Below are 16327 nucleotides of genomic sequence, written 5' to 3' on the forward strand. Positions count from 1 at the left end.
TTTTTTTCATTTCACAGACCAATAAAATTCCTTCTCACACACAAATCAGAAGACTGACACACCCTTTGTGATACTATTTCCCACAGCTTGTACCTATAACAAAACAAACTATTATCTATATATACAGTAACTTTATTCAAAAAAGGGGACATTTTCAAGGAAGGACAATCTCTGAAGAAAGTACAGTCCTTTAAATTGACTCTAGAAATATAAACAATGACCTCCCTTCTCTTCTCTGGGTATCTTGTTACAGTGCGAACTAGGATCACTGCTTTGTGTGATCACTTTCATACCACCTCCCTTGTTCTCTCTAGTCTTCCAAGGCCCACATTCCCAGCTCTCAATTCCAAAAACACTTGATTGTAGTAAGCCTCTGACCTCCCATCCTAGCTTTTCAAACTCTGCTTTCCTGTCTAGTTTTCAGTTCTATAGTTTTGGCACAGTCCTCCACCCCCTCAAGAGGCATGAATACACTCCTGCCCCCCATGCTATGGTTTCCTAGGCTAAACCATCATAATGACCCTACCCTCCTACAAACAAACCCAGTGGGATGAGGTAGAAAGCGCTGGACTAAATTATAATAGAATTAAAAGTAGGTTCAAATTCTGATCTTTCTGATTACTTAAAAATATGATCTTATAAAGCAGTTCATCTTTTATTTTAAAAAAGTAAAATGAAGTTAATAGAGATTAATCAACTTTCTTTGTTCTCTATAAGCTGACTTTGACCAAAGGTAAGGCAAAAGTGTGAATGTTTAGTAATCACCTAAAATTAATCATTAAAGTAATAGTTTACAAATTTCAAGAATAATCACATAACATGGCTTAAAATGTATATTCTCTAGGTCCATTTCCTCAAGGACTGTCTCCTTTTTAACCTCAAAGGAATCTAAGCAGGTACTTTAAGAAGGCTGTATTTTTAAGAAACAGCTGGTCTGAAAGTTTTATATGAAACAGCTCTGGGAATTCCCTGGTGGTCCAGTGGTTAGGACTCGGCGCTTTCACTGCCGTGGCCCTGGTTCAGTCCCTGGTTGGGGAACTAAGATTCTACAAGCCGCGTGGAGCAGCATACCCCCCGCCCAAAACCAAACAAACAAAAACCAAACCAAACCACCACCACCAACAAAACAACAAAAAGGAACAGCTCTGATTCATGTTAACATTTAAATCAGAGGGACAACTTTACTTATTTTAATCAGAGTCCCACTCCAAATCCTTTTTAGACTCAGGCAAGGGATTCTTGGTAACAGCGAAAGATGTCTACCTCAATAGCATTATTAGGCTAAAAGAACTAGCAAAAGCCTTTTATTAAATCAAGCAAAACCACTGCTTACAAAAAGTAACCCAAAATCCGTATTTTTTCATGATTAAGCTGCAAAACAAGCAACAAATAATACGTACACCTGCATCATGCCAATCATTAAGAAATCTTAATGCCATTGCCAGTAAATCCAAATTCAAATTAAAATAGATTAAACCATCCAACTACTTAGGTACTGAAGACACTTACCTCCTGTAAATGATGTGGAAATTGCATAAAGTGACTAATAGAAGCCAAGTGCTGACAATACTGGGGATAGTCCTTCAATCTGCGAACAAAAACATTCATTCTTTACCATTTCATGTAAGAACAGAGGCAGCACGATTTAAAATTTTTCAAAAGCTAGTCTAGGCCATTTCCCCCCTTTCTACCTTTGAAATATCTTATTTGAAGAGAATGCCAAAAGGAAGAACAAAGAAGTAAGGGGGTGGATATTTATGAACTTCACCCCTTTTACATCAAAAAACAGTATCACTGATTGTTTTTTAAAGGTCTTATTCCACTTAATATTAGATTACAATGAGCCACTAAAACTACTGTCTGGAAACGACTCCAAATGTTCATCAACAGGTGAATAGAAAAACAATTCGCTAATGAACCCATACAATGGAATACTACACAGCAATAAAAAGAAACAGACTACTGAAACATGCAGTAACATGGATAAATCTCGAAAGCATCGTGCTTTGTGCAAGTCAGACTCATACACATTGTGTATGATTCCATTTAAATAATACTCTGGAAAAACTAGACAAATCAGATCAGTGATTGCCAGGGGTTAGACGTGAGGGAAAGTTAACTACAAAGGGGGAATAAGAAAACTTCTTGGGGGTGACGAAAATATTCCGTATCTTGATTGTGGTGTTGGTGGCAGTGGTTATACAACTGTTAGAATTTGTCAAACTTCAAAGACCTGTTCACCTAAAATACTGACTTTTACGTATATAAAGTATACCTCAATAAACAAACCAAAAAAATTGCCATTTCATTTTATACTTTTCCTACCACATATTTGTCAATTGTAACGAATTTAATTGTCTTCACTTCTTCCTCTTTTACTTGTCATTAAGATTAGTTAATATACATATAATGAAAAGGCATGGCAAGAATTAGTTGAAAAGTAAGCTACTGTTTCTCCTTATATTAAAAAAGAGAAGCTTCACAGGAAACCTATCCACTCACCTATTTTTAAATCTATCTAGTGCAGCAATCCCAAAATAATACATTTTGGATCCAAAAGGCTTGCGTAAGGCTTCAAGAACATATCGTAGGGCCAAACCTAGTGCCATGTAAGTGACCAGTCCTTTTTCGATTATCCCACCGAACAGGCAGGCTGTTATATGTAACTCTTTATCAGGGTACTGGGGGAAGAACCGATATTCTTCAAACAAGTTCCTTAGCATACAGTTAAATACTTCTCGTTCTCTCTTTATGGTAGAATCTTTAAACCTCTGTAGCATTTCTAATACCTGGAGAAAGCAAGACAAAAATAATATACACATAAAGGAAACCATTATTAAGAGCATTCCTCAAATATTCTTTATTGTCAAGCAGAATATTTAACAATAAACTGAGCTTGAGACAAATATTAAGGTTTCCAAAGATGCACAGACATATCAAAACACTTTGTGGGGCTTCCCTGGTGACGCAGTGGTTGAGAATCTGCCTGCCAATGCAGGGGACACGGGTTCGAGCCCTGGTCTCGGAAGATCCCACATGCCGCGGAGCAACTGGGCCCGTGAGCCACAATTACTGAGCCTGCGCGTCTTGAGCCTGTGCTCCGCAACAAGAGAAGCCGCGATAGTGAGAGGCCCGCGCACTGCGATGAAGAGTGGCCCCCGCTTGCCACAACTAGAGAAAGCCCTCGCACAGAAACGAAGACCCAACACAGCCATAAATTAATTAATTAATTAATTAAAAAAAAAAACAAAACACTTTGTGTTGGGATTTCACTTTGAAAAGGGCATTTATTTAAGATTTACCTAAACCATAAAGAATTAGATCGTCCTAGACACTCACCTCATCAACAGACATGGTTGGATGTGGTGGGTGATTATATATTCTCTGGAAATAGCTGTTTGCTTCATCATCTATCTCTTTACTAAAGTGCTGATTTGCCTCTGGCCACACCTGAGACAAGTCCGCTGTTAGAAACAGAAAAGCAACCAGTGGGCATTTAGGCTCTTCCTTCACTCCCCCACATAAAGCAGAGCCAGAGAGACCAATATAGTTTGAATTTTAAGGAAAAAATAAAGTGAAGTGTTTTAAGTGGTCAAGTTTCAATATTCAAGTGCTCTAGGGACACAAAAGATTCTCACAAAACTGCCTTACAACCATAGTCCTACCCTAGTACTTTCTTCATAAGGATTTTTATCACACCATGAAAGTTCACTAGGTTCAAATTCATAATGCACTTACCCTCAATACAACCTCACTCGAGGTTAACAAATCTTTACTACTTTATTTTAAAAAAAATCACCTTTTACATGTAAGAATTCTCAATGCATGTGCATGACACTTGATATAAACACAACGCATGCTACAAAACATAACATTCAGACAAGTCTTTCACACTAACATTTTCAAGTCACTTGGTATACTTTCAAACCTTGTATGATGAATATTTAGTCCCAATGACAAGGATATTTATAAGTCAATGATACCTATGCATCTACAAAGAGGACGTCTCTGATTTTGAAATAACATACTAAAGGAGATTAAAACTTAAAAAATTGGTTTCTGTAGCATCATATATATGGCAATAATTATGTGTACTATAAGGCTACATATATCATAAAGCTATTATATTAAAATAAACATTAAAGTAAATAAAATATAGTTATTTACTTTATAAACTGCCAAGCTGAAACAGAAATCTGAAATTCTCCTGGCTGCTCCTGATTTGTTTAAAAACAAACAACAAAAAACACTAAAAAATCTTTAGGATAAGTATAAGACTTACATACATAGACTTAAACTGCTGAAAGTCTTTTCTCTTTACTTCTTACTTTTAGGATGACACCTCGAAGGATGCTACCTCTTATTAACTGTCACCTTGTTCTGGCAATCCAGGATCAAAGGTGGAATGATACCTCAAATTTTTGTTTTAATCATTTAAATGTACGAATTTACTCCCACTATCTAGGAGGCATATCAACGGCCCTACTAACAATATATTAAGATAAGTCAATGTCTTTGTCCATATAACTCTAGGGAGAACAAATTGGACATGCAAGTTTTATATGCATCAGTCACACTTCACAATCACAGACAACACTACCACTTACAAGGTTTCATCTTACTCTGCTGGAATGTAGGCTGGTTCAGTCCAGAGGTGCCCAGTTTCCTCTGCACAAAAGGATCGTTATTCACTGCAGGGAGTCCAAGAGCCCCAGTTCCTATACCAGTCAGGCTGCCTGTGCCAAGACCACCTACTAGAAAGAACGAAGGCAGCCAGAAGTCTTATCGTTACTCATATTCTTGACTTTATTCACATCAAAGATATGTTTTTAATTAAAAACTTACATTAATTAAAAAATTAGGGTCTTTTGTTAACTGAGTGGTAACTAGGTTACAGAGTTATTACAACATTTCACTCCTTAGGTTTTAGTACTCTAAACTTATACTCTGGCAATAAAAGGTTCAGATAGCTTAGGAGAAACATGTGGTTACTAGGGGGGGGAAAAATGTAACCTTTACTTCAACATTAAGTTAAAAGCCAAAATATGTGAAAAAGTTTTAGGGATTTACTATCATTTTCAAGGTAGGTGCAAAAAGGCAGAACATATACCTGAATCTGATGTGTGAAATATTCTACCTTTATTATACCAACCTTGAGTAATTCATAAAGCTATGAGTTTTGATCTAAGCCTAAGTTCTTCAGAATGTGGTTAACACACTTTTAATATTTCTACTATCATCTGGTAATAGAATCCTTACTGAATAATTCAACTAACTTTACAAGTACAAATATCCTCATTGCATTTGACTAAATTAATGTAATGTTTTTCTCTTCCCAACTCTGGATATGAAAGCAATTTTTCACGATTTAGTTCAAGCAGCTTTCCTTTATCATAGTGACTCCAAAACACCTTATATACACTAAGGCACGATGAGGCTTACAAATAATCTGCACCCCTACCCACCAACCCCCTTACCTGGAAGCTGTGATGAAAGTCCTCCAATACCACTGAATGCAGTTGTCTGATTTGGGGTTGAAAGGGGTGGAAATGCTTTTGCTGGTGACTGTGGGGTACTGAATGCAGAACCCAAATTTGGAGGAAAGCCCTGCATACTCTGGGTGTGAGGGGCAGCTGAACCACCTATACTAAGAGATGCCATTCCAGCAAGAGGGTCAATCTAAAGAAAAACATTATAAAAACGTATTAAACATACTTCAAGAAAAGGCAGACAAACGACACAGGTAAAGCAATCTTTAGCAACAGCTCTTCAAATGCTTTATATAAAGTAAACTGCAAAACCACACACAATCTTGATGATGCTTAAATCCCCAAATCAAGAGTACCAGTCATTTTCTTATTATATCATAGATGGATTAGGTTTAAAGAGTTAGCCCCTGCCAAAGAACCAGAGCCACAATATGAGGGCTATAAAACTTCAAGAATAACATTTCAGATGAATTTCTCTGAAGCTGTACTACTAAACAGCAGTCCTTAAAATTTCCAGTAAGCCCCTTTAAAACAAACAAATCTCTCAATGCAAGTTATTTAACTTTCAACACAATAAAAGCATTAGAAATTAGAAATCTAGTCAAAACAAATATATCTAGTCAAAATTTGAGAATCTTGGGGTTGGAGGAGATCAGCTCTGATTTAAAAAATAAAAAAAATCAAAACAAAAAAAAAACCCCAAAACAAAAACAGAAACAAAAAACAAGGTATACTATTCACCAAAAGATTTTATAAAATATCTAATAACTACACTTCTAAGCTTCTTAGTTTGTGGCATTATTTCAGACCTTTGTGACTACAGAAAATAATACACAAAATGCCTTTTATAAAGTGGTCACTGAAGAATCACTAAATGCTCTTCCTTTTCTTAAAATAAACCCCAATCTGCCATTCAATGCAGCTGAAAATAGAAGCAGAATATGTTGCTCCCAGAGAGAAGGGGGCGGTTGGTGTCAGGGAGTAACTTAAATGTACCTTGTTTTTAAAAGAGCAGTTCAGTTGAGAGCTGAAGAGCCCCAGTTATAACAAGTCCTTATGCTCTAGCACTGTTGCTTGGCCCGTGAAGCTACAAACAAGACACATCAGGTTCAAAGGCAGTGCTTATTTCTCAAGTCTAAGTTATTCTTATTTTAAAAAGAAGCCCTAAATAAGTTGTTTTGTATCTTTCCTCTCATAGTCATGTTCTTTTGACTTAATGATTAAAATCTGTTCTCAACCACAATGCCTATTTACGGATCTCCTTTAAGTGGATACTAGACATGCAGTTATCTAAAATGTAATAAATTCAGACAAAAATTTCCTTTGAGTAGATTATTAATGATGATGTAGACGTTTATTCTATTCCAAGTCTATGAACAAATGGAGATGTACCAAGTGTAGTGTTCATTTACCTGAACAGGAGAAATGGCATCTAAGCTGCTAGCACTAGGAGGGCGTCCTTTTGGCATAACTCCAGGTGGTGGCTGTCTGGCCTTGTTCATAACATTACTGCAGTTGGCAACCATGGTGAGGATGGTTTCTGATAATTCCTGAGAAACACTCCTTAAGAGAAATGGAAAGTGAAAAACGTCACTTATTATTCCTTAGAACACCTAAATAAACAAATCTGGGTTTCTAATAAAGAAAACTTGCTGGAACCTATGGCCAAATTTCCACCATATCCCATGTTTTTGCACCTGTCATTAATCACCAGGATTTTCTGAGCACTGGCTTTCTCTTGAAAATATTTTTTACACCTCTGAAATTAAGCCTTGTGTATAGTGTTGCCTATGTATTTTGAAATACTACTCTGTAAGAAACATTCTATATCCTCAACTACTTCATCAAAAATTATGCCCAAATCTGGACATATCAAAGTAAACAGGTAAGCAATTTTTAGACTAGGTTCTCATAGTCAAAAATAAGACTTTTATTTAAGTATAGATAAAAATGCCATACACATAGTCAGTAACTATATTTGGCAAGCACATACAGAATTGACTGACTTCTAAAATGTCAAATAGGATGCACGGGTTCGATCCTTGGTCGGAGAACTAAGATCCCGCATGCTGTGCGGTGTGGCCAACAAAAACAGCACTACATCAAAATCTACAATTTTTAAATTTTTGCCAACATGAAAAAAATGAGTGGTTCAAATATGGACTAGAGGGAGGGGGCAATGTAGGGGCAGGGGATCAAGAGGTACAAACTATTATGTATAAAATAAGCTACAAGGTTATATTGTATAATACAAGAAATACTGCCAGTATTTTATAATAACCATAAATGAAGTATAACCTTTAAAAATTGTGAATTAGTACACCTGTGACATATAATATTGTAAATCAAGGATATTCAATAAAAATAAAAAATATGGACTACAAATGACAATGAACAATGAGTTATTTTTTCATCCACTGAAGCAAGGGAGAAAAATATTACAGACCATGGAAAAGAAAAGAGAGATGTCAACTCCTAAAGGTGTGGGTCTACTTATTTAACTTAGTAGTAAGTAGTAAAACCATTAATTTCCAAAAGGTATTTCAAATAGAAGAACATGAGTAGCTGTCTCTAGCCTCTATGTATCTGGGTTAAAAATACCCACCTCCCCTGCAATTAAAACTTCATGTTAAAAAAACTTCATGGAGACAGCATATTTCATCTTTCAGATTAGCTACAAGGCAGTGGGGAAATAGACCAACTGCCTCTGGTTATACTAAAAGGAGAACTTGCTATGGAGAAAAATTTTGCACCTAACAAAATTACACATGCATTTCCCTTTAACCTAACAATTCCACTTCTGGTGGGCCCAAATATACACTGGCAAAGATGATGGATGCAAAATGCTATTCGTTGCAACATTATTTGTGACACAGAGTGAAATAAACAGAATATCTACCAATGGGTACTGATTTTACTAAGGCACAAAACATCTATTCAGTGGAGTACTACAGAGTAATTACTAGGAATAAGGAAACTATAATTTTATGGCATGGACTCTGGGATATATGATCAAATGAAAGAAGCATAGTGCAATAAGTATATAATATACTACCTTTTCTACCGGAAAGAGGAAAATATATACTTTCCTAACACAGAGATAACCCACAAAATAAACAAAAATGGTTAACTACAAGCGAAGAAAAGAACAAGGTGGGGGTAACAGTTCAAGGAAAATTTCACTGAATATACTGTTTTAGAATTTTTAAGTATGGAACCGTATCTATGAAAACAAACCAAAAAAACCCTTTAAATTAAAAAAGAAACCATTCCAAAGACACCTATGCCATGTTAATGGCTACTAGTAATAGATAGTAATTATCATATTGTATTAAATACAAAATGCCTTCAATTGTAAGCCACACCATTATTTTACACATTACACAAAAAGAAAATAACTGGGTTAATTCTAACTGTAAGAGGTCACCAATGAGATGCATCATCATTTCAGAGATGTTAAAATATTAAAAACTGGGTGTCCTAGGATTGATAAAATATGGTTAATTAAAATATTATTCTATTTCAGAAGAACTTGTCATAACTGACACAATTCCAAACTTAAAAGACGCTACACTACTATAAGGAACTCCCATAAATGCTTCACTCACCAATTAGTTACATTTTGCCCTATTTATTTAACCATTCTTTCTATACTACTCTCTCTCCCAAACATTTTTAGGTTAGATACATCATGTATCTTTTATCCCTAAATAGTTTACTACCTGTTTTCTAAGAACAAGGACATTTTCTTACATAACCTTGTAAATTAATGATCCGGAAGTTTAACACAAGTTTAACAAGGACAGGCCAAGGTTCAAATTACATCAGTTGTTCCCATAATGTCCTCAATGCTATTTTCCCCTTGGATCAGAATCCGATCCATTGCATTGAGCTGTCACGTCTCTTTAGCTTATTTTTTTTTTAACAGAAACCATTTTATTTTATTTATTTATTTTTGGCTGCGTAGGGTTTTAGTTGCTGCACGCAGGATCTTTCGCTGTGGTGCACAGCCTCCAGAGCACGTGGGCTCTGGAGTTGTGGTGCATGGGATCCACAGCACGTGGGCTCTGTAGTTGCCCTGCGGCACTGTGGGATCTTAGTTCCCCGAACAAGGATCAAACCCACATCCCCTGCACTGGAAGGGAAGTCCCTCTTTAACTGGAAGAATTCATCAACTTTTACTTCTCTTTCTTAAACTTGATTTGAAAACCAAGTCAGTTTTTTAATACCATGTCCCTTGATTTGTGTTTGTCTGCTACTTTGTACTTCAGATGCACTGATGGCAGGACTACCATGTAACTTACACAACATTCTTCTCAATGCATTTTATCATGAGGCACATCGTGTAGAAATGAGCTGGTGATCTCCTGACCAATAACTTAATGTGGTATATGCCAGATTTCTCTACCGTTAAGTTACTACCTTTCCTCTTTGTGATTATTAAGTGATTTGTGGGGAAATACCATGAAATTATGTAATTATCCTGTTCCTCAAATATTCACTCATTACTTTTAGCATCCACTTAAGTTTTAACTCCACTGCAACTACTTCTATATTTATTACTGGAAGAACTTTCTTTCTTTGGCATTTATTTACTTTTAACGGTATAGACTCTGAATACTTTACATGCATTATTTCATTACTTCAAGACAGGAATTTCTAATAAATCAACAAAAGAAACTGAAACTGGGAGTTAGGTAAACTATCTCCCTATACATAAATCCAATATATTTTTTCCAATTTTAATATGCACTTAAATTTCCAAGAGAATATTCAATTCCAGATGGATTAAAATGTATAAATGCAAGGGGCCAAACTTTAAAACTTAAAATTTTAGAACACTTAGAACTTATATAACAGGGTTTCTCAACTGTTGCACTATTAGCACTCTGGACTGTATAATTCTTCATTGTGGGAGGCTCTCCCATGTCTTGTAAGATATTTAACAGCATCCCTGGGCTTTACTCGCTATATACCAGTAGCACACTTTTCTCCAATTATGAAAATCAAAAACAGCGTCAAATGACTTCAAGGAAGCAAAATCATCCCTGGTTGAGAACCACTGGTTTAGAGATATACATGGGGAAATATTTTTTAAAGCAAGGATTAGGGCAAAATAAAATTCAAGCTCTATGTGGGAGAGTTAAAGAAACATCATTGGAAGACAAAGGTAACTTCAAAAGTACTGGTCATGTTGTCATTTAAGTTGCAAGAAGAATCACAGGTATTCATTTTATTATGCTTCAGAACTTACAAAAAAAAAATACACAGGACAGGACATAAATAAGGATGGTGGAGTAAAAGACCTCCAAATATTCTCTCCTCCATAAAAGCAACTAGCAAAAAAAAAAATTGTAGGAATCAACTTTTTCAGAACTCTAGAAATTAACCAAAAGGCTTTACAACACTCAAGGGAGGGAACTGCCTGGCGGTCCAGTGGTTAGGACTTGCAGCTTTCACTGACGGGGCCCAGGTTCAATCCCTGGTCAGGGAAGTAAGATTCCACAAGTCGCACAGATGTGGCCAAAAAGAAAACCAAAAAAAACAAAAAAGGGAATTTTTACTCCGGAAAGATGATTAGATCTTTGTAACAACAGCAAGCTTTATGGCATCCTAATTTGCCCTCCTCCTATGCTCCCCTCAGGACTGAAAACACACAATCACAGTGAAAACCAGCAGCCTGAGAGCCACCAGATGAGAGGGCTCAGAACTGGGTTGAAACATCTTCAAAGCTTCATTCTTGGAGAAATGTCATTATTTCACCTCTCTGAGGATTCCCTGTGAGACCACAATGGCCAGGTTGTCTTTATTGGACCTAAGAATTGACCCAGGGCAAACCAGCCTTTTCCCCATGCAGTATTTGCAGAAAACATTTTAAAGGTAATTGTTTTAACTTCCTGGCTACCTGAGGTAGAAGGTAACAGTTTGAGCAGACAACAGGCTAACCAAAAAGTTTAAAAGGGAAACTTAGGAAATGAGATTCCCATGGGTGGAGCTTTGAAAACCCCCCACATTTTACCAGGAATCAAGAAGGCCTGAGGTATGTGTAGAGCTGTGCTAACATCTAAGGCTGTGCCATTCCCATGAAATACCTGAGAAGGTGCAAGTTCTCACCTCAAGCCAACCTTCAGGCTCTGCCTAAGAAGCGAGTGAATACTAAAGTGGAGTTATCAAGAGACTGGCTTAGTGCTAAAGATGTGCCTAAACATGCACACAGAATCACAGGGTAAAGGATAGCTTATTGATTCCAGAGTTTAAGAAAACCTCTAATCTTAGCTGAACACAAGGCTTACCCAAACAGAGATTTCAGTGACCAAAGATGACAAAGAATACAGACATTACTGAATTCGTTCAGAAAAGAGCAATAACAAAACAAAAAATGCTTGTGTGGGGGTAAAATCTGATTTCAAGAATTGCCACATTACTTAAACTTTCCAGTTTTCAGCCACAAATTATAAGACATGCAACACACGCACACACACGTACGCGCACACACACACACAAAGAAGGCATGGCCTGTACGTAGGGAAAAAATGCTATCAAGAGAAACTGTCCCTCAGGAAGAACAGATGTTGGACTTAACCAGACAAAGACTTTAAATCAGCTATTTTAACTATATTCAAAGAAAACACAAGTCAAAAGAACTACAGAGCCATTTCTCCACCTGTCTGGAAGGACACTGCTGTTGAGCTGTCAAGGAGAAAAACTACCATGGCTTCCAGTTCTTTGACAAAACCTCAGATGCGTGGCCTTCTGGCCAAGCGTCTGTGATTTCATATTGCTGGAGCATTCATTATCTCCTTGGGAATTGCAGCTTTCTATAAGTTTGCTGTGGCTGAACCGAGAAAGAAGGCCTATGCAGACTTCTACAGAAATTATGGTTCCATAAAAGATTTTGAGGAGATGAGGAAGGCTGGTATCTTTCAGAGTGTGAAGTGATTTTGGAATATAAAGAATTTCTTTGAGTTGAGTTCCATGGAAGTTTGTCACTTACCTGTGTTCCTGAACTATGAAACTATGAACTACTAATATCTGGGCTAAGGAATAGCTTCTCTTGATAAATAAACAATTAACAACAACAAAAAAAGAACTACAGGAAGTTTGAAAAAGATCTCATAAAACAGAGTGTATCAATACAAATTTAAAAAGAAAAAAGTAAAATAACTGAAATGAGAACTTCACTACGGGTTCCCAACCGCAGATTCAAGCAGGTAAAAAGCATCCAAGAACTTGAAGATAGTCCAATAAAGATTGAAAAACTGAAAGGGAAAAAAAATAAACACAGACTGAGACATGCACAACACTACCAAGGGTACCAACAGAGGAGATAGAAAGGGGTAGAAAGAGTATTTGTTGATAAAATGGCTGAAAACTTTCCGAATTTGATGAAAATTATTAATTTACACATCCAAGAAGCTCAACGAATTCCAAGTAATATAAGCTCAAAGAAATCCATGCCTAGAAACAACATAATCAAGCTGTTGAAAGAAAAAGATCTTAGCAGCAGCAAGAGGGGCAACTTATCATATACAAGGGAGCCTTGAAAAAAATTAATAGCTATGGAAGCCAGAAAGCAGTGGGATGGCATATTCAAAGTGTTGAAGAAAAAGTAATGTCAATCAGAAATCCTTTATTTGACAAAACTATCCTTCAAATATAAAGGAAAAATTAAGATATTCTCAGATAAACAAAAGCTGAGGTAATTCATTGCTAACAGACCTGCCCTAATAGGAAATAACAGAGGGACTTTCCTGGTGGCACAGTGGTTAAGACTCCGCCACGCTCCCAATGCAGGGGGCCTGGGTTCGATCCCTGGTCAGGGAACTAGATCCCACATGTGTGCCGCAACTAGGAGTTTGCATGCCGCAACTAAGGAGCCCACGAGCCGCAACTAAGACCCAGCACAACCAAATAAATAAATAAGTAAATAAATAAATACTTAAAAAAAAAAAAAAAAAGGAAAGAAATAATAGAAACCCTTTGGGCTGAAATGAAGACACTATACAGTAACCTGAATCTGTATGAAAAAACACAGCACCCGTAAAGGGACATAGGTAAATATAAAACACATTATGATTGTATTTTTTGCTTATAATCTTTTTATCTCCTACTTGGCTTAAAGGACAATTATTACATTAAACAATAACATCAAATCTTTTGATGGGCACACAACGTATAAAGATATTATTTGACAATAGCAGCACTTTGAAGGAGGAAAGGAACAGAACTGTTTAGAGGAAATTTTTGCATCTTACTGAAATTCAGTTGGTGTTAATTGGAACTACATTTTTTTGAGTTAAAAATGTTAATTTTAATACCCAAAGGAAAAAAAAACTCAAAAACATGTCAAAGTTAACAGCAAGGAAATTAAGATGATACACTAGAAAGTATCTGTTTAATACTAAAGGAGGGGACTTCCCTGGTGGTCCAGTGGTTAAGAATCCTCCTGCCAATGCAGGGGACATGGGTTCGAGCCCTGGTCCGGGAAGATCACACATGCTGCAGAACAACTAAGCCCATGCACCACAACTACTGAGCCTGCCCTCTAGAGCCCGCGAGCCACAACTACTGAGCCCGCAGGCCACAAGTACCGAAGCCCGCGCGCCACAACTACCGAAGCCCGTGCGCCTAGAGCCCATGCTCCACAACAAGAGAAGCCACAGCAATGAGAAGCCCGCGTACCACAACGAAGAGTAGCCCCCGCTCGCCACAACTAGAGAAAGCCCGCACGCAGCAATGAAGATCCAACGCAGCCATAAATAAATAAATAAACAAATAAATAAAAGACAAAACAAAACAAAAAAACACTAAAGGAGGCAGTAATGGAGGAATGGAGGTGCAAAACAGACATACGACATATAGAAAAACTCAGCAAAAGAGCATGGATAAATCCTACCTTAGCAGTAATTATGTCAAATGTAAATAAATTAAATACTCTAATTAAAAGGCAGAAATGGTCAAAATGGATTTAAAAAAAATAATCCAATTATATGCTGTCTAAAGGAGACACACTTTAGATTTTTAAAAAACACATATAACTTGAAAGTAAAAAATGAAAAAAGGTATGCCTTGCAAACCTTAACCGAAAGAGAACTACAATGACTATACTAATTTCAGACAAGACAGCCTTTAAGAAAAAAATTAATAGACAAAGATACTTTACAATAATAAAAAGGCCAATCCAACAGAAAGACATAACAATTATACACATACACACACTTCAAAACAGAGTCCCAAAACATATGAAGGGAGAATTAAAGGGAGAAAGAGATAATTCAAAAATATAGCTGGAGGCTTCTGTACCCCACTTTCAGTAATGTGTAGAGTCAACAATACTTTATTATAAACTTCAAAGTTGCTGAGAGCCTAGATCTTAATTGTTCTCACCACAAAACATAAATGATAATTATATAACATGACAGAGATGTTAGCATAAAAAAACCTAACCTTCCAATTAATAAATTTTCTAAAAGTTCAAACTAAACCCAAAATAAGCAGAAGGAAGGAAATAATAAAGTTTAGAGCTGCAATAAACTAAATGGAAGACCTGAATTACTAAAACCAGAAATTGAAAGAGAGGACATTACTACCCACATTACAGAACCAACAAAGATTATGGGGTATGGTATAAAACAATCGTATGCTAACAAATTAGATAAGCTAGATGAAACAGACAAATTCCTAGAAAGACACAAACTACTGAACCTAACTCAAGAAGAAACAGAAAATCTCAACACAGCGATAACAAGTAGAGATACTAAATTAGTAAACAACATCTACCCACAAGAAAAAGCCCAAGACCAGAGGGAGTCACTGAATTCTATGGAACATTTAAAGAATTAACACCAAACCTTCTCACAAAAATTAGAAGACTGGACACTTTTCAACTCATTATATGAGGCCAATATTATCCTGATAACCAAAACCAGTCAAAGACAACACAAGAAAACTACAGAACAATATCCCTTAGGAATACAGACACAAAAATGCTCACCAAATACTAGCAAACTGAATTCAGCAGCATATAAAAAGGAAATGTATACAAAGACCAAGTGAGATTTATCCCAGGAAGGCAAGGTTTTTTAACATCCAAAAAATCAATTAACATAATATACCACACCAATAGAATAAAAAACAAAAACCACATGATCATCTCAATAGACGCAGACAGAAACATTTGACAAAATGCTTTAACGAAAAAACACCAAACAGGGACTCCCCTGGCAGTCCAGTGGTTAAGGCTCTGAACTTCCACTGCAGGGGGCATAGGTTCCATCCCTGGGGTCAGGGATCTAGGATCCCGTGTGCCTTGAGGCGCAACCAAAGTCAAACCAAACCCAACCAAACCCATCACACACATACACACACACCCCCCCCCCCACAAACTAACTAGGAAACCCCCCTCAATGTGAAATATAACTATAAAAAACCCACAGCTAACATCATAGTTAATTCTGAAACACTGGATACTTTCCTCCTAAATCAGGAACAAGATAAGGCTGTCTGCTCTCACCACTTCTATCCAACTTTAGACTGGAGGTTCGTGACTTGTACAAAATACCTAACAATAAACATAACAAGAGAAGTGCAAACATCACTGAAAGAAATCAGAGCCCTAAAGAAATGGTAAATATCTCAGATTCATGAATTGGAAGGCTTAGTATTGTTAAAATGGCACTATCCCCCCAAATGATCTAAAGATTCTACATAATCCTTATCAAAATCTCACTGGGCTATGTAATTTATTTGCAGAAATTGACAAGATGACCCTAAAATTCTTATGAAAATTCAAGGGGCGCAGAATGACCAAAACAATCTTGAAAAAGTAGAGCAAAGTT

At 36.6% G+C, this 16327-nt stretch overlaps 1 protein-coding gene and 1 non-coding gene across 11 annotated transcripts in view; both read right to left on the reverse strand.

The window, feature by feature from the left end:
* Positions 1 to 16327, reverse strand: part of CNOT1 (CCR4-NOT transcription complex subunit 1) — a 98224-nt gene that overhangs the window by 30009 nt on the left and 51888 nt on the right. For 6 of the 10 annotated variants that reach the window (XM_059905228.1, XM_059905225.1, XM_059905220.1 and 3 more), the window contains 6 exons: positions 6902 to 7052; positions 5478 to 5679; positions 4608 to 4754; positions 3340 to 3464; positions 2503 to 2789; positions 1510 to 1588 (listed from right to left, as the gene is read on the reverse strand). In XM_059905228.1, the coding sequence (XP_059761211.1) occupies positions 1510 to 1588; positions 2503 to 2789; positions 3340 to 3464; positions 4608 to 4754; positions 5478 to 5679; positions 6902 to 7052 (991 nt within the window). The remainder of the gene's footprint in view (positions 1 to 1509; positions 1589 to 2502; positions 2790 to 3339; positions 3465 to 4607; positions 4755 to 5477; positions 5680 to 6901; positions 7053 to 16327) is intronic. The other 4 variants (XM_059905226.1, XM_059905223.1, XM_059905227.1 and 1 more) reach the window with 2 other exon arrangements.
* On the reverse strand, positions 6478 to 6613 carry LOC132354387 (small nucleolar RNA SNORA50). The gene has a single exon (XR_009499257.1). It is a non-coding gene; the product is annotated as a small nucleolar RNA SNORA50 (small nucleolar RNA).

This window comes from Balaenoptera ricei, chromosome 19 (genome assembly GCF_028023285.1).
Source record: "Balaenoptera ricei isolate mBalRic1 chromosome 19, mBalRic1.hap2, whole genome shotgun sequence".
NCBI lineage: Eukaryota > Metazoa > Chordata > Mammalia > Artiodactyla > Balaenopteridae > Balaenoptera > Balaenoptera ricei.